Consider the following 27965-nt stretch of genomic DNA (forward strand, 5'->3'; position numbering starts at 1 on the left):
ATTTAAGGTTTCGTGTGCCAGTAATATATTTTTACATTTTTAGAAGGTCTCTTTCTGTATGTATAATATATAACTAAACTATTGTTGTATGTAAAGTAAATAAGGTTTTTAAAATGTTTAAGAAGCTTCATTTAAAATTAATTTAAAATGCAGAGCCCCCCGGACCAGTGGCCAGGACCCAGGCAGTGTGAGTGCCACTGAAAATCAGCATGCGTGCCACCTTCAGCACCCATGCCATAGGCTGCCTACCCCTGACGTAGAACATCTCATCTGAAATGCCTGATGTGCCCCTAGAGGCCAGCATCTTCTCTACAGGGAATACAGATGTCTCCAGACATGAAGAAATGAAGCTAGTCTGCACTAATGGGGGCCACTGCTAATTAACAATGAGCACTTCAGGACACTCTAGATTTAGTTCCTTACTTAGTTTTCACTTTCCGGGATTCCCTACGTTTCTCTTGTTGCAGCTGTTCAATTTTCTGTTGCATTTCCTCTTGCTTGGCACTGATCACTTCAATCTTCGACTTGGCATCACTGAGCTCCTCCTAAAACCCAGAATAAATTCAAACATCACTTAGAAAATTTAGATACTAATGGTCCCTGGTCGTGATGGAATGCATGCCTGGAATGATACTATGCTCATGATTAGAAATTACTGGAATAAAACTATTGGTCAGATGATTCTCTTGCAGTTATAACATGTATCATGTACATGCTGTGGTTTTGGACATGTATTATCCAACATGTACTGGAAATCTCTGCCACAACCTACATTACTGGAGTATGTTTGGGCACCTTAACCAGCATGAGAAAGGAAGCTCTTGTAAGGCAGAGAGAGACAGAGTCAAAGGGCCTCATTCAAAGCCCATTAAAGTCAATGGAATGACTCCCAATGATGCAGAGAGCAGCTGGTAGTGCTCTCATGCAGCCCTCATCCCACAATGGGGTCACTCACATGTAAGTATATGCAGGATTGGGACCTTAGTTTGCTTTTTTTATTTTTAAATTATCTGTTTAACCTTTTTCCCATATGACTTTATATGGGTGGGTGGGGTGGGAGGAGCTAGAGCTGGAGCTGCAGAGCTGGGGGAAATCCATCACCAGGCAGTTAAGCCATCTCTCCCCCTGCTGTGCACTGCCAGAGAGCTGCAAAGCCTCTAGAATGGGGGCCAGGATCTGCCCCAAGGCTGGAGTTTCAGTGTTGCTCAGGTGTTTCTCTCCCACTGAAATCAATGAGCCCAACTTTCTGAATGACTTTAGCCCACCCTTAGAGGGTTTTATCTGAGTTCCTTTATCTACATGTTCTGTTTCTCTGTCATGAAAGCAGACAGGATCTGTTCAAGCTTCAATATGACTCTATAGCAGTGGTTCTCAAACTTTTGTACTGGCGACCCCTTTCACAAAGCAAGCTTCTGTGTGACCCCCCCCCCACAAATTAAAAACACTTGTTTAAATATTTAACATCGTTATAAATGCTGGAGGCAAAGCAGGGCTTGGGTTGGAAGCTGACAGCTCATGACCTCCCTGTAATAACCTCGTGACACCCTGAGGGATACCGACCCCCAGTTTGAGAACCCCTGCTCTGTAGCAATGTCCTTCAGCGATGACCTACAAAACCCCTGCTCTCAGGGACTGACTGTGTAGTAGTTCTGTGATGAGGGACATATGCATACACATTATCAAGACTCATTTTCACTTGTGACTTATGACGAGACTGGCCCTGGGTCTCTACAGTTGAGTCCAGCTAATTCATTAATCCAGTGTGATAAGTAGCCTCACCCAGAATATGGGTTCCAAGTAGTTCATTTTCTCTGTTTGTTTTAGTTTAACTCATTTCTGGGGTTGGCCTGTAGCTGGATGCTCTTCTATGCTGTTCAGAACTGGGGAGGGTGTTGTGGCATATTTAAAAACTGGTTAAAATTGTAGGCTTGCATTATAAATGACAAGGGGTTTTTCTAATCTTGCTTGCAGCCTAGGGGACTTTGTAGGGCTGTGTGAAATCTGAGCCTAGCAACAATCAGTCTGCAGCCAGACAGCCAAAGTGGGTTGAGTTGTCCTCTCTGCGATAGGGAGCAGCCTGCTTAGTGTCTCTCTCTGTTTTAGGGTTCTTGTGTTTTGTTGTTCTCAATTCTAAGAATTAAAGTCATGTTACACTGCAGTCTTCTAGCAAGGACACTTAACGTTTTTATCAAAGACCTCTGTGAACACTGAATATAACAGGTGTCTGAGGAATGTAACAGGTGGGAATAGCTCCTACCTTGAAAGAGTTTAGCGAATTCTTCATCTCTGACACTTTCTCTTCCATTGTGCAGTGGCAGCTCTTAACCTTCTCCTCCAGAGCATACTCTCCATGCTGAATTCTTGAAAGTTCCTGCATTGCTTCAGTGAAACCAGTTTTTAGTTCAGAGGCCAGTGCCTGCAACTAAAAGGAACCAAAAACAATGTGAATCCAAGCCCTCCGAACATGCTGTTCGTAGCAGTGTCCCTTAAGTTCATCAGATCTTCAATTTGGCATAAGGACACAAGGGCTTATGTAACCAACTCATTGTGGTGCTCTCTCTTCATCTAAGGGTGCCCAGGTCACAGGGGTTGATAAGCCTGTTACTTGGCTTGGCTAATTGACCTAAATCGTTTTTAGCTCAGGCAGTAGCAGCTCATTCCTTTAGAGCCAGAAGTTCTCAGGTTCAATTCCTTCTCAAACTACAGTCTGTTCACCTCTGAAAGGAGGGAAAAGCTAGTCTAAAGGGGAAGGTGGCCTGGATATTAAGGACAGTAAATGGCACCTAACATATTTGCAAAACAAAACAGTCAAAAGTTAGCAAGCAGGCAACAAATTAAACCATTCTTGAGCAAGACCCTCCTCAGATCGCAAGGCACCAACTCTCCTCAGGCACGCTTAACGCTGATTTCTAAAATGGAGTTTCCCTTGCTTCTCGAGGGTCAGTCATGCCTTCTCCCTCTGTAGAAGAAGTGGGGAGCACCTGTCCTACCTCAGTGGGAGCTCCTGGCACACACACAGACTGTGGTTTGTATTGCAGTAGTACCTACAGCTCCTGGCTCCATTGGGAGAGTGTGACCGAAAGCACCCCTGAATTCACACCCTACACACCATTGTAATAATCTTTGTACAAAATATGCCTTGTGAAGTATCATTTGAAAACTAATAACTCTCTGGTCAGTAATATCTTGGTGAAATGTCTGTAGCAAGATTATATATAAAGTTATGAAATCCCCCTGTATGATGATGTTAGCACATGTCCAAAACCACACAGCCCTGCCTAGGCAGTCTGTTAAGGAGGCCTGTTCCAAACAAAGGAATGTGTGTTTACTTTAGTTTCATAAAAGTAGTAAATAGGGTCCTCGAGACAGCACAGGAAGGAAATGGCAGGGGACAAAGCAAGTTTGCATTTCAGCAAACCCAGGTGGGAAGAAAGAACATGGATCCTTTTTCATCACCAGACTCCTTGTCGCTTCCTTTACTGTTTGCATAAACGTTGCTTTGAAGGCTAATCTTCAAAAGAATCCATTTCAACGGTTCACTGGACTATAAGAGAGAAGGGCAGAAAACCCCAAGTTCTTTCACCTGAGAAGACACAAGCACCAGCCCCTTCGGGCCTCTGGGAGAGATCCTGACCAAGGAGAGTCAGTCACTATCTTGCTGGAAGACTGTAGGTGAGAAAGGCCATCTTGAGCAAAAGCCTTGAACCAAAACTTGCTAGATTAAGTTTTAGACTTTTAGATGTGTGTTTTAGCTTTTAGTTGCTGGTAACCACTGCTAACATCATCTCTTATATTTAAATTCACTTTACAACTATCTTCTTAATAAACTTGTTTTATTTTTTTAATCTAAACCAATCCAGTGATGTGTTAAACTGAACTGTTTGGTAACTCTAGTTTAAGTAGCAAACTGTTGCTTATTGTGTAGGAGCAACTTAACTTTAATATCTGAACTGTCCAGGAGAGGGCTTGACAGTGCAGAACACACATTTTGGGGGAAATTTGGGGTCACCCTCCAATAATAACCAAGGCTGGTGGAAGCCAGAGTCTGACTAGTGTGTTGCTGACAGGCTGCTGGACCAGGGCTATGGTTATACACAGACACTCAGGGCGTAGCCTGCGTGGTGACAGGCTGTTTGTGAGTGGCCCAGACTGGGAGCTACAACAGCAAAGCATTGTGAGACACCCCAGGGTTACAGGACAGGTGGTGACACAACCCCTCACTGATCAGGATTGCACCCCAGAATGTGATAGTGATGTAGTCAAAGCAGGATTTGTACAAAGCTTGTTATTTTAACTGAGGTTTGTACTTCAATCGCTGGCATAACACTTTTAAGTGATTCTCAAGTGTGGTGGGTGGGTGGGAACAGTCAAAAGAAAGGTTACAGCTTTATTGTTTTCTGTTTGTTTGTTTATTTCAGGAAAGGAAAATAGAACAAAAGTGAAGTGTAAACGTGAGTGAGAGTGAAGCAACTACCAAGTGAGAGCTGGCCGGGATGAGAATGAGCAGAGACAATGAACGTGGACACCAAGTATGGTTAGCTGAGCAGAAAATGGGAAGCAGAGATGAGAGCCAAGGAGAGGGGGGCAGAAAGGCAGCAGCAAGAAGCAGCACATTGGCAGGCCATGGAGCTGAAAGAGATGGAAGCCCAAGAAAAGGAAAGACTGCCGGCCTGGAGCATAAGGGACAGGCGGGGCAGGCTCCACCATCCCCAGCTATCCCCTCCATTCAAGGAACACCTAGCTGGATAAGTCATGCCCTGCATACAAGGAATCAAACTGTACTGAAGAACACCTCATCACTTTTGAAAGGCTAAGTGAACTACGTACAGTTCCAGAGGACAGGCCAGTCCCCATACTGATTGCACAACTCCTGGGTAAAGCTTTACATGTATTTAATGAAATGCTGATTGCAGAAGCTTTGATATATCCTGAATTTAAAAAAACTGTCCTGCAAAGGTTTCAAATTACCCCTGTGGTGTACAGGTTGAAATTTAGAAATCTCAGGAAAAGTGCTGGAATGAGTCATAATGAGTACCTATAAAATGTGTAACCTAATGAAAAACGCAATATGGGATACATCTTTAAATCCTCTACAGGAAGTTGCCATCCTTTGATAAGAAACTTCTTACTCTTTTCTCTATAAATAGATAGAAATGCTGTGGTGCTAAGCAAAGTGCTTGTCCTGAGCTGAATCTTTCAAACTGGGAACAGGAGGCCTGGTAGTTCTGAGAGTGTCCCGGGGATAAGGGGCTGGGTGCTGCAGGGAACACTCCAAGGACTCAGGCGTTGGTGTGTGCTTATGCTACTGGTACACAGAGACCGAGAACTGAGGAGGCCTGGAGGGCAGTGCTTGTCTTGCCAGAGGTTGGTGGTTTCTGGGAGCTGTTTCACAGCAAGCACATACTAAGGGACAGTGAGGTGCATCACAACCCTAGGTACCCCCGGACAGCGTCTGTTCCAAATCTACCGTTAATTCCATCCATCGTCTCTATTCAATCCCTGGACATGCACTTCCAGAGTTATTTGGGAAGGGGAAAAAAGCAGAATGAAATAGGAATTTCCACAGGATTACAGTGGTGCCCCCTTTGTCTGCCTCAATCGTGATGAATACATTAATAGGGGCCAACCGACAACTCTCCAACAGCACCTACTATAACAAACTCAAAGACAACCCCACACCACAGTTTACCCAATTTAAGGATATCATCAAATCCTTCTCCAGATAAACAAGGGAACCCAGGCAGACCCATTATATCTGGCCACGGCACTCTTATTGAAGCAAGATTGGGACTCAGACGCTATCCTCAAACCATTCCTCACACAAAGGGCCAGATTCCTCCAGGACACAACCTACTTTCTCAACAAACTTCGCAACATCAACGACCTCCCTCAGAACACCCTTCTTGTCACCAGGGATGTCACCTTCCTACACATCAACATCCCTCACAAAGACAGCATAGCTGCCTGCCTCAAATATTTACAAGATGGTGGACGACCCTCAAATCTCCACCCCAAACGCATTGACACACTCATCCATTTCATCCTTACCCATAACAATTTTACATTCAACAACAAATGCTTTGTCCAAACCATGGAAACAGCCAAGGATACTATGATGGCTCCCCAATATCTCAGCCTCTTCGAGGCACCTTGAAGAATTTCTGAACAAATGCACCATGAAATCAATGATATACCTGAGATACATTGATGATATTTTCATCATCTGGACTGATGACTTCAGCTCCCTCATGAATTTCCACCACAACTTCAACAATCACCAGCCTTCTATTAAACTCTCTCTCTGGAAAACTCCCAAACCAGCATCCACTTCCTGGACACTATGAAGAACTTCAACAATGGAACTCTACAGGCAACTGTATACAAGAAACCCACAGATCACCACACCTACTTCGTAGATATAGTAACCACCTCAAACACACCAAGAAATCTGTTATCTACAGCCAGGCACTGAGATACTACAGAATATGCTCTGAGGAGAAAATCCAGGATACACATCTTATACTCAGAATTGCCTGCTCCAAACAAGGACACTCCACCAGAGAAGTAGATAACATTATGGACCAGGCCACCCAAAAACCCCGAGAAAACCTGTTTCAATACAGAAATAAAACCCACTCTGTCTGCAAACCACTAGTTGTCACATACCACCCCATACTGCAACCCATATGGGGTTGCATCAAACAGCTATAACCCATACTCGATGGGGACCCCATCCTGAAAAAAACTTTCCTGAACCACCTCTTCTGGCTTTCAAACAACCCCCCAACTTCTCCAAGGTCATCATCAGAACCAAGCTCCCTACAGACCAGGACACACCAACTCAAAGCGGCACCAGACCATGCCAGAACAGCAGATGCAAAACCTGCAGACGTATCTCCACTGCTGTGATGATCAACACCCCTCACAAGACACCTTTCAAGATCCATGGGTCCTACACATACTTATCACTAAATGTCCCGGTAGTAACTATGTGTGGGAAACCAGACCATCACTAGGCTCTCGAATGAACTCACAGGAAAATGATAAAAGACAAAAACACCATATCACCTGTGGGTAAACACTTTTCACAACACCATCAATCTATATCTGATCTATCTGTCCTCGTCCTAAAAAGAAACTCGCAGAACACTTTCAAAAGATGAGCCTGGGAGTTTAAATTCGTAACTTTGCTAGACACTAAAAATCATGAACTGCTTTCCCCCTGCTTTCCCTTCCTCCCGCTGACTGGAGGGGTGTTAATGGGTCACATCACCTGGAATGGTCCCTTGAAATGCGTGCTTACTTATGAAAAACAATCTGTTAAATCTTGTATTTATCAGTGACCCCTTGAGTTAGTTTCCCAGACCTGAAGAAGAGCTCTGTTTCATTCGAAAGCTTCTCTCTCTCACTGACAGATGTTGGTCCAATAAAAGATATTACCTTGCCTACCTTGCCTCTCTAATATCCTGGGGCCAACATGGCTGCAACAGCACTGCGTACCACACAGGGTATTATTAACTATATTCTTTGGAAACAATTCATATAAGAAACTAGGCCTGAAAACTTCCCTCTCCCAACTACATAATTATTAATTACTATTATTTATTATTATTTTAGTTAACTCACCAGGCCTCAGCCAAACATCATTGTGTGTCCTACCCTCTCATTCTGTTGTTCTGAAGTTATAAATAAATGGTTCATTACTCAGCACCTGGCTCTCATCTCGTTAATGAGCCCGTATGCAAATTGTAATTTCACAGAAATATTACAGCCAGGACTTTCCACAAATCCTAAGCACCTGGGCAATTTCAGTTAATTTTCCCACTTATCCCCAGTGGAACAGCCCGATGCCTTGTCCTATCATGGACTAGCTTACATTTATTGAGTCTTACATCTATTGATGACCGTGTCTCTACTGGCAGAGATTAATACCCCTTCTGGTCCTAGAGTTATACACCAAATCCTCAGCTGGTGTAACTCAGTGTAACTCTGTTGACTTCCAGGACTTGAAATCAATGGGGCTATGCTGCTTTACAAAAGCTGAGGCTTTGGCCCTAGAACTGTTACTCGCCGCACAGGGAGAGAAGGATAGTAGTGGCAAAGAGGGGGAAAGTGGCAGAGTAAGAGCAACAGTGGGGGATGGAAGTGTTGAAACTATGCTACAAGTAGTCTGCATTTTAAAACTATTCCCCACAACCTGTACATATTTTTTTTTTATTTTAAACTGCAGTTAAAACGAGGCCTCCCTGCAATTTGAAGAAAGTTACATGATAGAGCTGGGAACTTTACACTAAATGATTAACAGGGACCCAGATCTTTGGCAATAGACAAGGAGCACAGAGTGCAGCTCAGGAAGGGAAGGAGCAACCCCCTTACTGAAGCAATGTGCTTGAGTGTTCAGCAGCTGTCTCCCGTTTTGCACTCTCAAGTGTGGGCACCCAAATGATCGGATGGTGACATCTAATTACTTGGCTGAGATCACAAGTCAATCATCTAATTTGCAACTGGCTGTGAGCAAAGAGGTAAGATGAAAGCACCTTTCAGAAGAACTGCCAGTTCATAACCTGTGTCCATGCAATGTGCACATCTGCCTTTATTTTTCCTTTGAATGAATTTTGGTTGTAAAGACTATTAATCTGTTCTTCATTCTTTAAACTTGGAATTATTCAGGGGATATTGCTTGTCTTTACCTGAGAAATCTGTGTTGCAGGGTTACTCACTGGCACATTTTCAGTTTCTCCTGTGGGAATAAAGAACTGCAGTCAATTAAAATGACTTATTATGATTGCTATAAATAACTGGAGCAGAGTGCTGTGCCATCCTCCGCAGATGCAAATCTCTTTTCAGGACTTAGTCCTGTTCTGGGAGATGTGAAGACCTCATAGTTTGCAAAATCAGCTGCAGTTATAACATGGGAATTGCCAGACTGGATCAGACCAGAGGTCCATTTAGTACAGTATCCAGTCTCTCACAATAGCCAGGTCTGGATACTTCATATGAAGCTGCAGGAAACCCCTATCATAAGCATTCCCAAATCTGGACCTTAGCGTCCAGAAATCTGGGTGCCTGCATGAACCCCTCTAAGCTTAATTACCAGCTTAGATTTGATCTCGCTGCCACCAGCCAAAAATTCCAGGGTTTTGGCTCCCTCTGGTCTCCCCAAACCCTTCCCTGGGGAACCCCAAGACTCAGAAGCCCTGAGTCTTACCACAAAGGGAAATAACCCACTTCCCTTCCCCCTCTCTCTCCCACCAGAATTTCCTCTCTGGCTAACCTGAGAGTTACTGATGCAACCTCTTTACATCACAATACCAAGAAGCATGTCTCCTTTCTTCCACAAAGAGACAACCAAAAACAGGAAACAGAAAAGGATCTATCTCTCTTCCCCCCTTATTAGCTTCCCCTCCCACAAATTCCCTGGTGCTGCAGAGATTCACCCTCCGTAGATCTAACACAAAGAGAATTCCCTCCCTTTGTTCCTTAGCCTACCCAGAGAGAAAAACTCAAACAAGTCTTAAAAAGAAAGCTTTATATAAAAAAAAGAAAGAAAAAAACACATGAACATGATCTCTGCATCAAGTTGACAATACACAGGCTATTGCTTAAAAGAAAAATATGAATAAACAGCCTTATTCAAAAAGAGATACAATTTAAACATTCCAGCAACTACACACATGTAAATACAAAAAAAAACAATAACAGCCTATTGTTTTTTCTACCTTTGTACTTACAACTTTGAAACTGAAGATTAGAAGCTTACAGATAGAAAAAATCCCCTCTCATAGCTGAGAGCCGGACAAAGACACACACACAAAACATTCCCTCCCTCAGCTTTGAAAAATCCGGTTTGCTGATTGGTCCTCTGGTCAGGTGTTTGGTTCCCTTTGTTAACCCTTTACAGGTGAAAGAAACATTAACCCTTAGCTATCTGTTCATGACAACCCCCTACTACACAATTATGTCTCCTGCCTACTAAGAGATCCGTCCTAACCACCATCAGTTAGTAGTTGGTGTATGCCCTGAAGTATTATGGTTTATATCCTTCCTAAAAGATTTTTTTTCAAATCCTATCTGTGTTCCCATTATCAATATACATTTTTCAATCCTTCTTTAGCATCCTTCCGAGCTCCTGGCTTTTGTTATGTTTTGTGGCAATGAGTTCCACAGATTAAGTGTGTTGTGGGTATTTAAAAAAAGTATTTCCTTTTATTAGCTTCAAATGTGCTGGTTTCAGTTTAACTGAATTCCCCCTTGCTCTTGTATTATGTGACAGGGTTTAAGATTTTCAAAAACACTTATGTGATTTAGAAGCATAAATCCCATTTCAAAAGTGACTTAGATGCTTAGGTAATTTACTCTAGGGCTGGCTGAAAATTTTTCATTGACGCTGTTCTTTGATGGAAATTTGGGTTTTGGTTTAAATGATTTTTTTGCAAAAAGTGTCTCATTTCTGCAGAAAAATGATTTTTCCACTGAAGGCCTTGCATGATGAAGGAAGGCATTTTAGACACTTGAATGGTAAGAAGCAGAGATTATTGGCCCACATTAGCAAGGGATAGAGAGAAATATTATAAGAATCATGCCAGATGTTTAACTCAGAAGATGGCACCCAAACCATCTGCCCAGTTAGTTAACATCCATAGCATGGGACCCATGAATCTTGTGTGTATTGATTTTCTGTCCTTAGAACCTGAGAACAAAGGGAAGACTAACGTATCCGTGGTAATAGATCACTTCACTTGATATGCACAAGTGTTCCCCAATGTGCTACCCTCTGTAGCCAAGATATTATGGGACAAGTACTTTGGCCTGCCAGAATGTACTCTGATCAGGGGCATGACTTTGAAAGTAGACTTATCAAAGAAATATTTCAAATAATTTGGGGTCAAACCTGGGACCTCTTGCTCTTAATCCATGAGCCTCTACTACCTGAGCTAAAAAACACCTCTGTCAGCCATGCCTGTAGCAGGTTCATCAGTTTCCTGCTGGCCTAGCCACTCCTAGAGGGGACAGAGTGACACATTGAGCAGACATAGCTTACTTGTATCTGTTACATCTTGTCAAATTGCCAGTTATAGAGAATCCACCACGGTCCTTGGTAAATTGTTCCAAAGGTTAATTACCCTCATTGTTAAAAATTTATGCTGTAGTTCCAGTCTGAATGTGTTTACTTTCAACTTCCAGACATTGGATCTTATACCTTTGTCAGCTAGAGTGAAGAGCCCTTTATTCAATATTTGTTCCCCATGTAGGTCCTTTTAGACTGTTGTCAAGTCACCCCTTAACTTTCTCTGTTAAGCTAAACAGAATGAGCTCTGTTGTAATAACTGGCCCTAGAAACTTACCCTAGTTGCATTCAATAGTAAAAAATGTGTAAGTGCACATAACAAGTCACAATAACTTACAACAGCAAATGTTGATAGAAAGCAGTATGAAATGGACAAAGACTGAAATAGCAGCAGGCCTTTTGGTTTGCTAAAACTCAGGGACTGTGATCATGCCTGGTACGCAAGAAAAGTGTGGAACCAGAGATCAGTGAACTAAAACTGGTGTGTTGGAAACTAGCCCTATTTGATGGACACAATAATGAAGGGACAGGCTATTGTGCCCACCATTCCCTTCATGGGTCCTTAAAGAAAGAGACTTTGGGAGGGAAAACTGACTACTAGATTGAACCTTATCATCATGGCCACTACACCATCTCCTAGGACCCCAGTCTTGAGAGATAACCGGGCCAAAGAGAGGGACCAAGATCACACCAGCACCTCCTCTGGCTCTGGCTGAATCCTGAATACAACCTGGGATGTGAGACTTTGTCTCTCTCTCCCCCATGGGTAGCCTTTTCTTTCTCCACTCTATTTCTTCTCTTTCCCATCCCTCTCCTTTTTCCTTCTGTCTAACAAAACTCTGGCTTAGCCAGCCAAGACTGTGTATTTTGCAACACAGCTGTAAGCCTGAGACTGAAAAAAGGCAGCTGAAAGCAATGCCCTAAACAGCCTGATGCTGGTATGAGTTTTGGTGTGGCTAATCAGACCATGTATTGTGCTTGTTGTTTATCCAGTAATGAGGTTGCAAGTAAGAGTTAACACCAGACACACAAGCTGCATTTCCTATGTCTGCTGTTCTTTTCTTTCCCCTTTTGGGGGTTTGTGTCTTGTTTTGTCTTCTACAAAAGAGGATCAGACTTTAGCAGCAGCAGCAGCAGCAATGACAGCTCCAACCCATCTCAACAAACTGCTTCTCTTTTCCCCAAAAGGACAGTCATTACCATCTTTAATACCATCTTAAAGACTGTCAAATGGGTTTTTTCCTTCTAAAGCCTCTCTCTAGCCAAACGGAAAGGTAACAAGGGATGTTGGTACAATGAATGCCTTATTTAATAATTCACATTTCACATGCTTTAACTGTATTTCTTCCTTTTCTGTATCTTTAATAAACTATTAAAAGGATGTTTGATGGTGTGTTTGCCATAGTACTAAGCAGGCTGAGGTCTCTCTACCAAACCCTGGACCTTGTTTAACACTGTGTAATGTTGGATAGAGTGACTGGCTCATATTAACACCATTGGCCCACATTCCACCTAAGTGAATAGAACAGCTCCTTGACTCTGTCACTGTAAGGCAAGTTTTCTAATCCTTTAATCAGTCTCATTGTCAGAGCAGTGCTAATACCTGGAGAGCTCAGAGAACAGGTGAAAAGACTGATGCTTTTCCTTTGTTCTATTACTTTTGGTTTCTCTCATGCTGGCCTGTGACACTTAATTCATGCAGCATTTGCACTGAATGCCCACCTGTATCCCATTCTGGTGTTTAAGTGAGCTCGGTTTGTGGGATCAGTGAACAGGTATCCTACTTCCAAGGACCTTGTTGCAGCTGCCACATATATGAAGTAGGAAGCTAAAGACTGAAGGCTAGATTGTTCCTAGCCCTAATGCAACTGCAGAAGGGAGGAGGAGTGCGCATGTTAGAGCTTGCTGGACTGCAACTCCCAGCACTCAAAAAAGTACAAGGGCTGCACCTCAGAGCAAGTGGCTGCAAATTGTTCCCCGCAGTGCAATTGAGGAGCTTTCTGAGGCACAGTGCCTCCCAGCATCCTCCTTGGAGTGCCTTGCTCAGCCCCTCTGTGCCTTAAACAACATAATTGAGCCCTGATGGGAACTGGACAACTGCCAAGGAAAACAGGGCACCTGTGCATTGCCATATTATCATCTGTGATGTCTTGATTCAGGAAAATGTGAGCTAATTCTCCGTGGAATAATGGAAGTAAAAGAAGAATTGTTAGGTCTTCACATTCATCTCATTGTGAGTTCAATCCTTGAGGGGGCCATTTAGGAATCTGGGGCAAAAATCTGTCTGGGGATTGGTCCTGCTTTGAGCAGGGGGTTGGACTAGATGACCTCCTGAGGTCCCTTCCAACCCTGATATTCTATGATTCTATCTCTTCCCCCCCACACACATTTCAACATTGTCAGGAGTGTTGTCCAGACTAGTTTTAGTTGTGCCTCCAGCCCTAAAGGTCTGGTGGGTGTGTTGCCAAAGGGCTCTAACACTCTCGGGACTGGTCTGCATTGCTTGATGCAGAACCTCTCTGATGAAATAAGGGAAAGAGGCAGTATGCAAGGTACAGTGATGTGCAGTATTGCCAACCTCACTCAGCACCCTGAAATCATGAGATTGGCCTAAAAAATTATGATTTTATTTTATTTTTTTTTAAAAAAAACAGGGTGCTTTGCTTCGCTTTCTGGCTCTGGCCCTGCAGGGTGCACTCAGGTCACATTTTCACCACAACCATGAGAACTGGAAACATACTTCTCTTTTAAAATGCAAGCTGAGTGTCTCACAAACTCACATGATCCAGGAACTAGAACTCTGAGGAAAAAAATCCAATATGGTGAGACTAGCACTTAAATCCCCTGTCTGAGCGGAGCACGGACGACCCCCTGACTGTCTCCCCTCGCCTGAGGGGAGCACGGGTGACCCCTTGACTGTCCGGCCACCTAAGGGGAGCATGGGTGACCCCCCAGCTGTCTCCCCTTTCCTGTTTTATTATAATAGATTTATAGATTTGTACTAGAGTATTTTGGCAGCAACATGAGAAACGTACAGGCTGCATCCAGTATGATGAGCTGAAACAAGTTAATATACTTATGCTTTTTACCTTTGGAATAGATAAGTGGCCAACCGATTGCCCTCTATAAACTTAACAGGTATACCACAAAAACAGGGCAACACCACCATGAAACCAGTTCAGGCCAGGAACAACGGATGTGTAGATGAACTAATTGTCATTAATACCTATGACTATGCCATGTTACATAGGGCAGAAAGGGTTACACAGCTAGCAGGCTAACTGACCCAGATTCAGCCTTTAGAGACACAGTAGTAGATAATTTTTGTGTTTACATATATATTCTGAGAAGCTAACAATGTAACCAAACAGTTCCTGTCTATCACTATATTCTGTTAAGTCAGAGATCAAAAGATTTAAATGAACTGTAAATGTAGTGATATCACTGTCTTAACTTCTCTTTGAAGTTTGTGGTAAATCATCTGCAAATGATGGGAAATAGGCAATTGCCTTACGTTAAGCCATATAGCTAATTACCGGTGATGCTTAGGAAATAGGAGGTGTGCTTCAAAGCTAGGATGATTGCCTGTTTTCACCCAAGGACTGCATACTATCAAGCAGCTTCCCTGGGAACTGTATACAGTTCTCTTGGGACCTGATCCTTTCATCTCAAATCGCCTTATGCTTCATCAGGGGAAGCTTGAGTTCCATTCTGGAGCACCCTGATATTAAACACTGGACTGAACCCCTGGACTCATTCTGAAAGAACTCTTTGCAACTCTACAGCTCACCATCTCTACTATGAAAGTGATCTAAGAACTCTATTCATGTCTATATGTATAATGATCTTTTATCCAGTACGTGCGCTCTCTTATTTTTTAATAAATTTTAGTTTAGTTAATAAGAATTGGCTGTAAGCATATATTTGTGTAAGATCTGAAATACTCATTTACCTGGAGGGTAATGTATCTGATCCTTTGGAATTGGTTAGAACTATTTTATACGATGAACAAGATTTTCAGTAATCCTCATCATATTTGACTTGGCTGTCTGGGTGGAAGCCCGAGGCTGCGTTGCTTTAAAGGAACTGTATTCTGGCTTGTGAGTAACCGGTAAGGTATTGTAAAAGCTGTTTTGTTGCTGGCTGGGTGAATCAAAGTATTGGAATAACCACCAGTTTTGGGGATTGTCTGCCCCATTCTTTGCAGTTTGAGCAATCTCAGTGTGGCCCTCCTGGGACTCCGGTCACAGCCAATCTATAGAGTAAACATAACCTAACATTGTGTGGATGAGGAAATTTAAGTTTCACTATGGAAGGTGTGCATAATGTTCTCAAGCTCTATAAGAGTGGCAAATCACCATGTTTAGTTAGTTAATTTTAGTCAGGTTTTAAGTTAGCTTCTCTTGGGTCTTTCTGTAGCTTTCTAGTTCTCTAGCTTCTCTTAAGTTCTTCATCGTCCACTAAAAAATTGAGGAACCTGGAGCATCAGACTCTTTGACATGCCAGAGGAGAGGCTGGTCCTTTGTCTCTTACATCAGGCTATGAAGGAACCGTGTGAGTATATTAATCTAAGAAGCTTTACAGTAAATGATATCAAATGTACCTCTAGAACAGTATTAATATTATTTCTGTAATTCTGATTGATTACTTTTTCCCTTATGTCAATAAAAGTCTTTACAGCTGTATTTCTGTTCTCTATGTGAGTGTCTTTGTCATGCATCCCCAGGGTCCTTGCAAAACTCTGTGTAGCCTGATTCTGGGACAAGAACCGTATTATCTTCTGATCAGATTAATTGGCGAGCCTATAACCCATATTATATAAACAAGAATATTAATCCCCTAAAATCAGGCAACAGTGCAGATTTATTTTAATGAACACAGCTTAAAAAAGACAATGGGGAAATTAAGATGGGAGCTCAAAGGCAAATACAATTGTTGTTAAGTAAGCTAGACACTGATGCTCCACTGATGGATCTAGCAGAGAGGAGCCAGGAGTATGAATAAGAGAGAGAGGGCTCAGCTGCTATTGGAACTCCTCTGACATAATCCGGGAAGTGAACTCCTCTTTGAATCCAGTGGTTTGTATTTAGGAATGCTGGATCCAGCAGTTGATGAGCTAATGGGGAAAGACTTGGTCACTTCTCTGATGTCTTCATATGAAGGGCTCGAGGGTGACTCTGTGGCACTGTGCCCCAAGGAGAAGGTGATTCAGAGATGCACCCCCTGGGAAGATCAAGGAGGCAGAATTATTTCCAGAGGGAGAGTGTTCAGGGGTGTGTGAAGGCAGCACTCTTTCTCCTGAGCTCCTACCCAGTGCAGACATGAGAGAGGAAGGGCCATGACTCCCCTCCTCCTCTCCCTCCTTTGGAGTGTTTTCTCATGCTGGTTTGTTACACATGGGACCCAATCCAAAGCTCACCAAAGTCAGTGGGGGTCTTTCCATTGGCTTCAGTGGGTGTGGATCAGGATCACTTCTATTAAGTGCTGACTCTACATCAGATTCCGTAGCCTGCTCCTGAGCAGGGGCATATAGGCAGGATCGGCGCCAGGGTTTCTTGCGCCCTAGGCGCAAGGCCATTTCGCTGACCCCCGCGCTGATCCTGTGGCTCTGGTGGAGCTGCTGCAGGCATTCCTGCGGAGGGTCCGTTGGTCTGTGGCTCCGGTGGAGCTGCCGCAGGAGGTCCATTGGAGCTGCGCAAGCAGCTGATCATCCGCAGACATGACTGCAGCAGCTCCACTGGAGCTGCGGACCAATGGACCCTCCGCAGCCATGCCTGCGGCAGGTCAACCGGAACCGCCTGCCGCCCCCCCTCAGTAATCCTGGCGCCTTAGGCGATTGCCTAGGCTGCTTAAATGCTAGCGCTGGCCCTGCATATAGGGAAGAGTTCTGGACACCCTCCCCCAAACCATTGCATTGTTCAGAGCAGAACTCCTCTTTACAGGTATCCAGCTGAAATCCCCACTTACCACTGGAAATTCGCCACACGCATCGGGTCCAGGACATAGAGACAGAGCTGGGGAAAGTTAGATTGTTGGACTACCTTCTCATTTTCTGCTGTGACACCAAATGAATCTCAGCAGTCTGTAGGGGATATCAACGAATTGAAGGCTTCCTGGAGTAAATTTCCATTTCAGCTGGGACTGAGTGCACAGGCCTAATTTAGTAAAACTAATTAAAAAAATTAACCCCATTGTTCATATGCTTAATTTAATTTACCTGTGGAGATACAGCCCAGAATCTGGAGGAGAAAATACAAATGTACTCTGCTCTCATTTATGCCCTTCCTCTGAAATCCTTTTGCACCATCGGAATTTGACCCTTTCTGAGAAAGGTCAGAGACTGTAGGACCAAAGCCTGGCTCTTGTCCATTGCTCAAACTTACACACTGATACCATAGCTGAATCAATATATACTTAAATACTTTAGCTTTTTCTACCTGTCACCCTAAAAGATCTGAAGCCTTTAGCTTCAGCAGTTACTTCACCAACACAGAAATGCAGCCACCTCTGAAGTGGCGAGTGGCAGCTCCTCCACAGCGCACAGCAATATCACACAACAGTTTAGGATGGAAAATGAAGAACACTGTATCCAAACGAAGCTGCAAGAAGAATTCAGGCAAGCCAATGAAAGCTGAAGTCCTGAACCTGCAACCACTTAAGCATGTGCTTACCTGTATGTACAAGAGAAGTCCTGTTGACTTCAAGGGACTACCCACATGCATAAAGCTAAATATATACTGAAGTGATCGCAGGATTGGGGCATAAATTGGAATTTGGTAACAGAACATTGAGGTTAACATCAACCCTCTTGTGAAAATTGACTTGAGATCATGAAGGGCTCAAGACCTTATATCTCTTGGGAAAGATGTCACCTCCAACAGCAGGGTGTCCCTGTAGGCCATGATGCTATAGTCCTGCTTTGGCATTGGTTTTGACTCCAAATACGATGTCTCTCAAATAAATAAACTAAAAACAAACAGTTTAAATGGATTCTGTTCTAAATTCCAAAGTTATGGAGTAAGGACCTACCCTTGCGTGTATCTCTGCACAGAACTGAAATATACACGAGTTTTGCAAGTGAAAGAACTGAATGATCTAACCCCAACTTTTCCAAAACCCACTATTGTTCGTTTCCATTCACCCCATTCCCACAGGGTTTTAACAGCATATTGGTAGGTATAAGTAATGAATGAATTAAGCCCTAATTTTGCAAGGGCCTTAAGCACATGCTTTATTTTAAGCAGCCAGTGCTTTAAGTTAGGCATGTGCTTAAGCATCCTGTAGAACTGGGGCCTAAGATCTATGTGATCTAAAATGCTTTCATTCATAAAATCAGCTTTTCCCCAGGTGAGTAACTCACAATTCATTGTCAGATTCTCAAAATGAAAATATCTGCAATGCAAAGAATGTGACCAATGAGGTCTCCTTTGAACTCCTAATTTCTGTATGAAAATACTTTTTAAAATATGTTCTACATTGGTTATTAGCGTTTACTTTTTAATAATTTGGCAAAGTAATAGAATAGTTCTACCTCCTACCTTCCTCTTCCTTTTTTTCACAGATTAGAGTAAAACATTTTTGGTTTCTAGATGAAATGAGTGGGATTTTCCAAAGCACTCAGGCCCGAATCCTCAAAGGTATTTAGGTTCCTAACTCCTATTGAAATGAATGGAAATTAGGTTGCTAAATACCTCTGAGGGAACTGGGCCTCAACACTGGTCTGAAGTCAGCTGTAGGTTTACCAATGACTACAGAAGAAGCAGCATCAGAGCAATGCTGTGAGCTTTTGAAAATCTTTTTCCAGAAGGGGACTCTTACAGAGCTGGGTTGTGTTTTCCAAAGGGGTGATTTCTCTTGCTGGAGAGGGCTTTATTTTTTAGTTCACCTCTATCAAACAGTGTACTTTACCTCCTTGTTTGTTTGAATCCATGGCTGTGCAGTGCTGCTCGTCCTCCTTGGGGAGTTCTGGCTCTGGCCTCACTTCAGAGGACTTTTACTGTGCACCGAAAACATCCCATGCTTTGGAATAACTAGCATGTGAGTTCAATGAGGAGTCGGATGAGCCAAGCCCTGTTTTCAGAAAAAGTATAAGGGGGTTATTGTGCTAGATCTTGAGGCAGATACTCAGAGCAAACACTGAAGGAGAGAGAACAAGTTGAACTCACATGTCCCAGGAGGGACTACAGAGATGTGGTGACAGCACAAAACCCCTCTTCCTTTAGTCTTTCATAAACCCCATGTTCCCAGGACCAGGTGCTGGCAAAGAGGAGGTGGGTGGGTAGGTTTCCATCTGCTTTCCCCTTTAGACTCTTTCCTACCCAAGGCCTCACGGCTTGTTAAACTCTGAGGCAAAACAACCTGGTTTTAAGCAGTTGATGAGCACTTACAGAAATGCATTGATTAAAACATATGCCCCTCTCCGCATTCTACTGCCATTCGTCTGCTGAACACTTCGTAAGCCTGACTATGGACCGAGTTATTCACTCAGGAGATGCTCATTGTGCAGGGTTTATGACTGGTCTCACCGCTGCTCAATGCTGTCCAGTCCCCCTGACTTTCAGAGGTGATGGGCACCTGGAGCTCTCCTTGAGGTTACTGGGTGCTGTTGGTATGCAGCACCCCTGAAAATCAGGCCCAAAGAGCATGACTACCTTTCCAGCTCACACACAGAGAGCACAAGCAGCCCTCCCCAGCACAGGCACTTATCTCCACCCCTTTACAATCCTCTCGGAGCATAATCTTCTCCTTGGTAAGGACCCTCAGGTTTCACTGGAGGGATCCAGTCATTCCAAATCCCAGATGGCTACAAAGTTGTGCATAACTCCCACCAGAAATAACCTCCTACTCCTCATACACTTTAAACTCCCCAAGGGCTAAATTATAATCCTCTTTGGTCCTAACCAACATAAAAACACAGAGCAGAATCAGAGCAGCTAGGCTGTGAAATGCTTACACCAATCTTTGGGAAATGCTCAGTAACTACCCGTACTTAGGCCATGTCTATGCTACCACGGTAAGTAGACCTAAGTTTCGCAACTCCAGCTATGTGAATAACATAGCTGGAGTCGGCGTACCTTAGGTCGAGTTACCGGGAGGTCTACACCGCGAGGGGTCAACGGGAGAAACTCTCCTTACCCTTCTCATCAGGGATAGAGTACAGGGGTCAATTGGAGACTGATCTGCTGTCAATTTAGCGGGTCTTTACTAGACCCACTAAATCTCAGTGCGTCGATCCCAGCTGTAGAGTAGACCTGACTTCAGGCCACGGCTACTCTACAAATTTGATGTAAGCTAGTTACTTCGACATAAAGCCGCTGCATGTAGTATATTGCTTGTGCACATGCATACTTGTCGCCTTGCATCAGCGCTGCACGTACTCACCAGGCGTGCTGGTGTTGAGGCACAATGAAGTGCACCAGGGGTAGGGATTCCAGTGTGCAAGCCGCCACCATCTAGTCCACTTTTTGGAAAGTTTTAGCAATGCATGACGGGGCAGAAACAAGTCGCAGAGGGATGACTGGGAGCAAGGGGTCAACTTTGCAGCATGCAACTGTCTCCATCCCACAATGTCACCTATATCCCATACTTCTTGCGCCTTTTTAAAAAAAAACACGAAGACGCATGGCCATCCTTGCTGCCCACCATCTCTGACAGATGCATGGAGCCTGCACACAGCGCTGCACTACCGTCATAAGCAAGCACAGAACACGTGATCCTTCCATATTTGCAGAGCTGTAAGAAGCACCTAATCAGCGGGGAACATGAAGATTTAGTGGAGAACAGTTTGCTGTGGGACATAGCAAGAACCAATTCAGAGTTGTTGGTGGCATTCACCACCAATAGCTGCAGATGATGGAGTGCCACTGCTTCACTTGAGAAATGAGCACCGACTGGTGGGATTGCATTGTAAATGCCAGCTTGGGATGATGAGCAGTGGCTGCAGAACTTTCCGACATGCAAGACCACATTCCTGAATCTGTGCTTTGAACATGCCCCAGCGCAGGGACACCACAATGAGAGCTGCACTGACAGTGGAGAAGCAAGTGGGGATCGCACGGTGGCAACTTGCAACGTGGGATGACTACCCCTCAGGGGACATCATTTTGGTGTTGGAAAATCCACTGTCATGTAAATGTGCAGGGCCATTAATCATCTCCAGCTGGAGCAATAGACCTCATGCACATCTCTATTTTGTAACCAGATGACCATGCCACAGGGTCCACCAATACAAAGAGCTACTCTTCTATGGTTATGCAAGTTTTGTTGGTGGATCATTGGGGATGCTTCACAGACGTCAAGCTGGACAAATCAGGAAAAGGCATTTCAGAAATGTGTGGTACTTAAAAGGGGAGGAGACTAGAGCCTTCCAGTCTCTGTGACCCCAGGGCAGTGGAGTTCACAACTGTGACCCAGAGCAGAGGGTGTCAGAGGGCATTGTGGGACGGCTGCTGGAAGACTGTTAAGGTCGACATCAGTAATGCAGCTCACACTGCACCGACCTCAGAACATCAGCCACAGTCCAATGCTGTTTGAAATGGTGCTGTTAATATGTTGCTATAACAGGACACTTACATGGGCGGGAGACCAACTGAAGCGTAGACACATGCACAGCTAGGGTGATGCAAGGCAGCTTATGTTGAGCTTACTTTGTAGTGTAGCCTGGGCCTTAGTGCTCTGAGAGACAGGCTTTTACTGAAGCACTGTAGAAATGCTCAGTCAGTGCATTGCTGAACATTGACTCCAACTGCTTAGATAAAAGGTTAGGAGTTTATATGACAGCTGCCATCTGGACTTACACATTGTGGGTGGAACTTGAGTATTTCCAGGCCAAAAAGCATGAGTCTCTACAACTTGAGCTAAAGAGCTGAGCTGTACTTAACACCATTTAGATTACCCCAGGGTGTACAACATGTGACCTATCCAAGGAGATGTGTGTAAATACCTGGTGGGAAAGGGGAAAACAACCAGCACTTGATGCAATCTGGTGTTATGAGCCCCATGGAGGGCCATTCCTAATAAGGATGAGAAAGCAGCTTCCAAAGGAAGTGCGGTCCATAAAGAGAGTCATCAACCCAAATGGTCCTTCAGCAGGCATGGAACTTTAACGAGGTGCCCAAGAAATGCCCTTGCAGCACATCACTGGACGTGTTCTGGGCTTTTTTAGGCTACCCTGCACTGCTGATGCAAGCAGAACAGTCATTGACCGATTTGTCACCAGTGTGAGTGGGCAGGGATAAAGCTTTCACTGACGCCAGTGTGATTTTTGCATGTAAAGATCAAGCCTTTGAACTGGGTTCAGGTTAGTGGGATAATTTAATGATCCATTAGGTCTGATCTTTGTCAGTTAATAGCTGCCTCTTTTTGTTTCAATGAATCTAGATAGAAGAATGTCAGACTTCTTGTACCGACTGACATGACCCCAATAAGTAACTAGAATTGTTTGCTTCTTGGAAAGTATAGCTATAATGTTTTATGTTTAAAAAATATAGTTCATGAAATAGTAGCACAGTTACAGATTTTAAAAGAACAGGTGATGTAATGTTCTTGTTTCTATGGTAAGGTGAACTCAGACACATTATACTTTAGTCGTCATTTCTATCCCTGTTTGGCTTCTTAAATGTGTGGCTTAATATGTTCCTATTTACTAGAGCTGGTCAATGTTAGAATGGGTTCCTGTCTGCATCCTGTATCACTTGCCATACCGGTATTGCCCTGGCCTCTTCCTTTGTCATTCAGTGTTGAACACATTCTATAACAATATGCATTACCTCACCTTTTGGGGGCGAAGCCAGACCTTTTGGCACCTGCTCCCCTATTTGGTGTAAACATTGCTTGTGCCAATCAGAGGCGAACACACACAGGTTTTGGGCCCCGTCCCCGATGACACTTCTGTGATGTCATAGTGAGTACTTTAGGGGTTGCCCTGCCATGTGCAGGCAGAGAGAGGAGAAAACGTGTCCCGTGTATCCCGTGTATGCCGTGTATGCCGTAACCGAGCCTGATCACCTCGAAGCCTCTCTCTCAGCTCACGTGTTTCAAATAGAGCTTCTACGTTTGCCGGTCGTGATGTGTTGGTTTGTATTTGTAAGTATCAGTTATTACTAAATGCTGCATTTTGTTTGTAAATATTGTTAGTAGATATTTTAGGCATTGTGTGTTTTAGGTTTTGTTAACTCTATTAGCTAATCATAAGCTGCTCTCTTACCCCTTGTAACTATCCCCAATAAAATTTAAAATTGATTGATTTTAGTTGTGTGTGTGTGTGTCTGCAGTCTGCCTCGTGACCCATACTCTCCTTGCATCTCTTACCTATATAGTCTGTTGCCACGTGCAGCCTGGTAAATAACAGGCCTGCATTTTCTTTTGCCCCTGCGAATACGTGGCAATCTGCAGTCAAAAATTGAAAAAAAAATTGTGGGTGGTTTTTGTTCTGCAGAATTTGAAAGTGAACAAAAAAAATGGACTTGCTTTCCACAATGAGTGGAGAAAAAAGGAAAGAGAATAAAATGGAGGAGTAGAAAAGGAAAACCAAAACATGAACAATGAAAAATTGTGATTGTTTTCAACAAAACATTTCAAAATCACAATTTTTTCACAAAAACATGCAATTAAAAACAGTTGATTTTTCAACAAAAAAAATTGTTAAAAAATTGGAGTCAACTCTGCCTTTATGTCATTAATGTGGACCATTAATTATATAGGAGGTGCAGTATGATTTATTTAAAGTGGCTGTAGGAACCTTTGCATTTCTGTGAGTGTCTTACTGTGTTCAGCTCTAGCATTCCATTGCTGTAGTTTTTGTATTCAATGATCCAGTTTGTTTGCTCGTAAGAAATATAAGACATTGTCCAGGATTAATAATACTAGGTATTCAGGCTTCTATCCTGCAAACACTTCTACCCACGCCTAACTATGCTCGTGAGTGGCTTCATTGACTTCAGTAGAACTAACTCGTGTTCTGTATTTTAGCAACTCTGATAGACAAAAAGCTATTATTATTATTTACTTATTTATTAATGAAAGCTTAGAATTTGCATAATGAAGCAAAATCAGGGTGAGACCCTGCAAAATCACAAGATGCCATAGTTTTCATGCCCAGGCTTTTCTGTTTCTGATTTTGAGTCATCAGGCTTCTCAGGAATGTATAGCATGTGTTTCAGTGAGAACATTTCAGAGCCTTCTTGCTGCAAACTGTCCCTGCAACAGACCCTTGTGCCTGTCAGGTTGGAGAGGAAGAATGTGCATTGGAATGGGACATGGGGTGACGACCCATTACACTGTGATAACTGTGGTGTATTGAAAACTGCGTTAAAATTATGTACTATCATTTTAAATTTCAGTGATTTCCCTGGTCCTGCTTGCAGGGTAGGGGGGTTTGTAGGGAAGTGTGTGATCTGTGCCTACCAGCAGTCAGTCTGCACCAACAGCCTAGAGAAAGGTGGGGGTGAGTTGTGCTGCTCTGTGATAGGGAGCAGCCTGCTTTGTCTCTTTCTGTTTTGGGTTCTTGTATGTTGTTATTCTGGAATCTCAGAAATAAAGTCACGTTACATTGGAACCTTCCAACAAGAGCACTTTATGTTTGTATCTAACTTCTCTGTTTATATGTTGGGAGCATAACAACAGCAGGTCTTCCAACAGTCCTGGGTTTTATGGGACTGTCCAGCTTTGACCCACAAAACTGCCTGTCCTAGTTGAAGAGGCTCCCACTCTGGGCATTGCAACATGGTCTCTGGCACACTGGGTTTGGTCTGACCCCCTGATGGGAGCTGGCAAGGCCAAACTGAAAAGAATGGCATTGCAACCCCATGTGCCAGGTCGCAACACCACACACTGAGATATATGGCCTGGCCATGCTCCGGCCAGAGAGCCGGGCCAAACCTGAGAGGCACTGTGATCCAGGGACTAGGGACCAGGTTGCAACACCTGGAGCAGGGAGCCAAGCCCAGCTAGCTCTGCAGAACAGGAGCAGCAGGAGCTGCCGCTATGGGATGAGTGCAGGATGGGCTCTGTAACCTTCCCCTGCAGTCCTCCCAGCCCATCAGGACCCATCCCACTTTAGTCACTTGACATGTTGGGAGGTAAGCAATAACAATTCTAGCTCTTGCCTATTTGAGCACATGAGCCAACTTTCTTTGTCCTCTGGACAGTCAAGTTTTCCTGCACTGCACCACAAACAAAGGGCTAGCGCAGTCACTTTTTGGAAGGGCACTAAGAAGTCTGGGATATGGGTGGTTGGACTTGGGCCCACATAATGGAGTAGAGACACTGGAGCCCCAGCTTGTGACTCAGGGTTCAACAATTCCTAACCTGGGGTTACAAATGTAGACGCTCAAGCCCTAGTTAACAAACCCAGGGTCTGCTTACTCGGGTTCTACCAACCCTGGGCTTACATTGCAGTTTTGACAAACCCAGTAAGACTTAGGTGCCTTACCTGCTTAGATACATCCAAATTGGTGTCTGCCTACATCTTTATGTGCTTAAATACCTTTGTAAATCTGGTCTTTGGGGCTTATTTTTTCCAGAAGTCCTGAGCATCCACAGCTCCCGTTGACTCCGTACTTCTGTTAGGCCCCAGACGTCTCAATTTGGGCCTCCAGAAAATGAAGAACACTCAATTAGTGGCCACTTATGATGCAAAGTGATTTTGTTGACACAACATAGGAAGGATACACCCGGTGCCAGAGCCAGGGATAGGACCTAGTTGTCCTACGTCACCCTCAGCTGTCTTAATCATAAGACCATCTTTACTCTCAATGCAGCTTTGTGTCATGCACTACACAGCTCTGCTTCGTTCACCACCCAGCCTCTGCATGGAATGAGGGAGGGGTACAGTGGAAAAAAGAAAAGGCGATCATGGAATTAAAATCATAATGTGTACACCCAAGGCCATCCAAGTTCTGGAATTTCCCAGTTTTTAAGTCCAAGACTTTCCAACCTTAATAATCTTCTAACTTATTTTTGTGTTTAAAACGGGGGCGGAGAACATAGAGCTCATTCACTCACTCATCTGGGGGCCTGTAATGGATGTCCACCCCACACAAGGCCTGAAGGGGTAAATTTGGCCACGTAACCTATAGGCCACACCTGGAGGAAAGCCAGGGCAAGCTAAGGAGAAGCTGGGCTGGGCAGGGAGGTGGCAACAGAAGAGAAGTAGGCTGCAGTCACTCCGTGGGAGAACAGAGGTACGGTTGGAGCGTTACTCCCTTGGAGGTGGGAGTTGTAGGGCTAGCAAACCCAGAGAAGTGGGGAGAGCCAGAAGGTAAGGAAGGGTACAGGGAAAAGGCACCAAGGTTTAGGATGGTGCAGGCCTTGGCTGCTGACTAGAGGGTCCCTGAGCTGGAACCTGGAGTAGAGAGTGGGTCCTGGGTCCCCTACCTGCCCCTAGGGAAGTGGCGCCGGTTGGACAGTGAATGGGAAGACTGCCTAAGCCTGTTCATTAGAAAAGACTTTGATTCCCTAGAAGGAGGAAACACACAGTGACCTGGCCAGAGGGCCAAGTCCTGAAGAACATGCACCTGGAGTTGCAGAGACTGAGAGAGAGCGGCAGTAGCCTGTGCAGTGAGCAGCAGAAGTGGGCTCCGGATCTGGAAGGCCCTAATCCCAAAAGCAATCAGGAGGACCTAGTGGTGAGTGCACCCCGTGATAGGTCCTCTAAGTATTTTATGAAGGTGAATATGCAGGAATAGTTCAACTTGCATATGCTTCCTGTCCACGTACATGAGCAGGACCTTCTAGATCAAAGCACGGCTCTCTTCTACTCGTGCTGAAGGAGTGATTCCATTAACTGGTAGCAGTCGTAGGCTGTTATCACTAACACCCTGCCAGCATGTTACATAGCATGCATGTCTCTGTTCAGGCTCCCCTGTTGTATTTCTCCCATGCATGGCTCATCAGCAGGGGTTTAAACCTTCAGCATCACAGCTGAGATCTCTACCTCATGATCTAAAGGAACAATCTGTTAGCTGGTAGCAAGATAAGCAACTCTCCTCAGCCAGTGTGTTATACAGCCAAGCATACCAATTTGTAACAGTCATTTGGAGAAGAGGTGCAGCCAGGTCAGAGAGATTTAGATCTGCCACATGCGATAATCAGGAGCTATCCCCAGGTCTGCCAGAAGCGACCTTATGGAGTCTCTCAGATCATTATCATTCCTATGTAAAATATTGAGACTAGTTGCCTGCCTTCTTGAGTTGAGCTAAGAAATATGAGCTGTGCAGAATTATTAAAACCAATCGATGGGACAGTTTGTTATCATTTCTATTATGGTAGCACCCAGAGGTCCTGAGTAAGGATCAGGACCCCACTGCGGTAGGCACAGTCCATGCCAAATAATAATACATCTGTTAGTCTTGAAGGTGCCACAGGACTCTTTGTTGCAATAATAATAATGAGTCTCTGTTCAGAAGAGTTTTGAGTCTATACACATGATGAGACCACAACAGGTGGATAACGTGTACAAATGGAAAGGGGAAAACTAGGGCCTGGTCTACACATAAAACTTAAGTCACACCCCCTGAGAGATGCAGTCAAACAGACTTCAGCCCTGGTATGGACACCACTAGGTCAATGGTAGAATTCTTCTGTTGACCTCGCTACCACCTCTTGAGGGGGTGGATTTACGACAGCAACGGCCTCTCTGGAGCAAGTGTCTACAGTGCTACAGCTGTGTTGTGGTAGTGCTTGTTGTGTAGACATGCCTTAGTTTAACTGTAAAGTAAGATTGGGGAGGGAGACTGTAGTGCATTTGTTGTGTTAACGTGTATGTTGCAGGGGCTTGGGACTGACTGATAGAGGGATGGAATCTGTCAATCAGAGTCAAGTATCAGAGGGGTAGCAGTGTTAGTCTGGATCTGTAAAAGCAGCAGAGAATCCTGTGGCACCTTATAGACTAACAGAC

General features: G+C 44.1%; 1 protein-coding gene across 1 annotated transcript in view; it reads right to left on the reverse strand.

Annotated features, from left to right (window-relative positions):
• Positions 1-19367, reverse strand: part of ARHGEF33 (Rho guanine nucleotide exchange factor 33) — a 43148-nt gene extending 23781 nt beyond the window's left edge. The window contains 4 exon segments of the mRNA XM_075064514.1: positions 424-545; positions 2258-2422; positions 8691-8740; positions 18977-19367. Of these exon segments, the coding sequence (XP_074920615.1) occupies positions 424-545; positions 2258-2422; positions 8691-8740; positions 18977-18998 (359 nt within the window). The 5' untranslated portion in view covers positions 18999-19367.
• Positions 19368-27965: the final 8598 nt, after the last annotated feature.

The sequence above is a fragment of the Chelonoidis abingdonii genome, chromosome 3, assembly GCF_003597395.2.
Source record: "Chelonoidis abingdonii isolate Lonesome George chromosome 3, CheloAbing_2.0, whole genome shotgun sequence".
NCBI classification, from domain to species: Eukaryota; Metazoa; Chordata; order Testudines; family Testudinidae; genus Chelonoidis; species Chelonoidis abingdonii.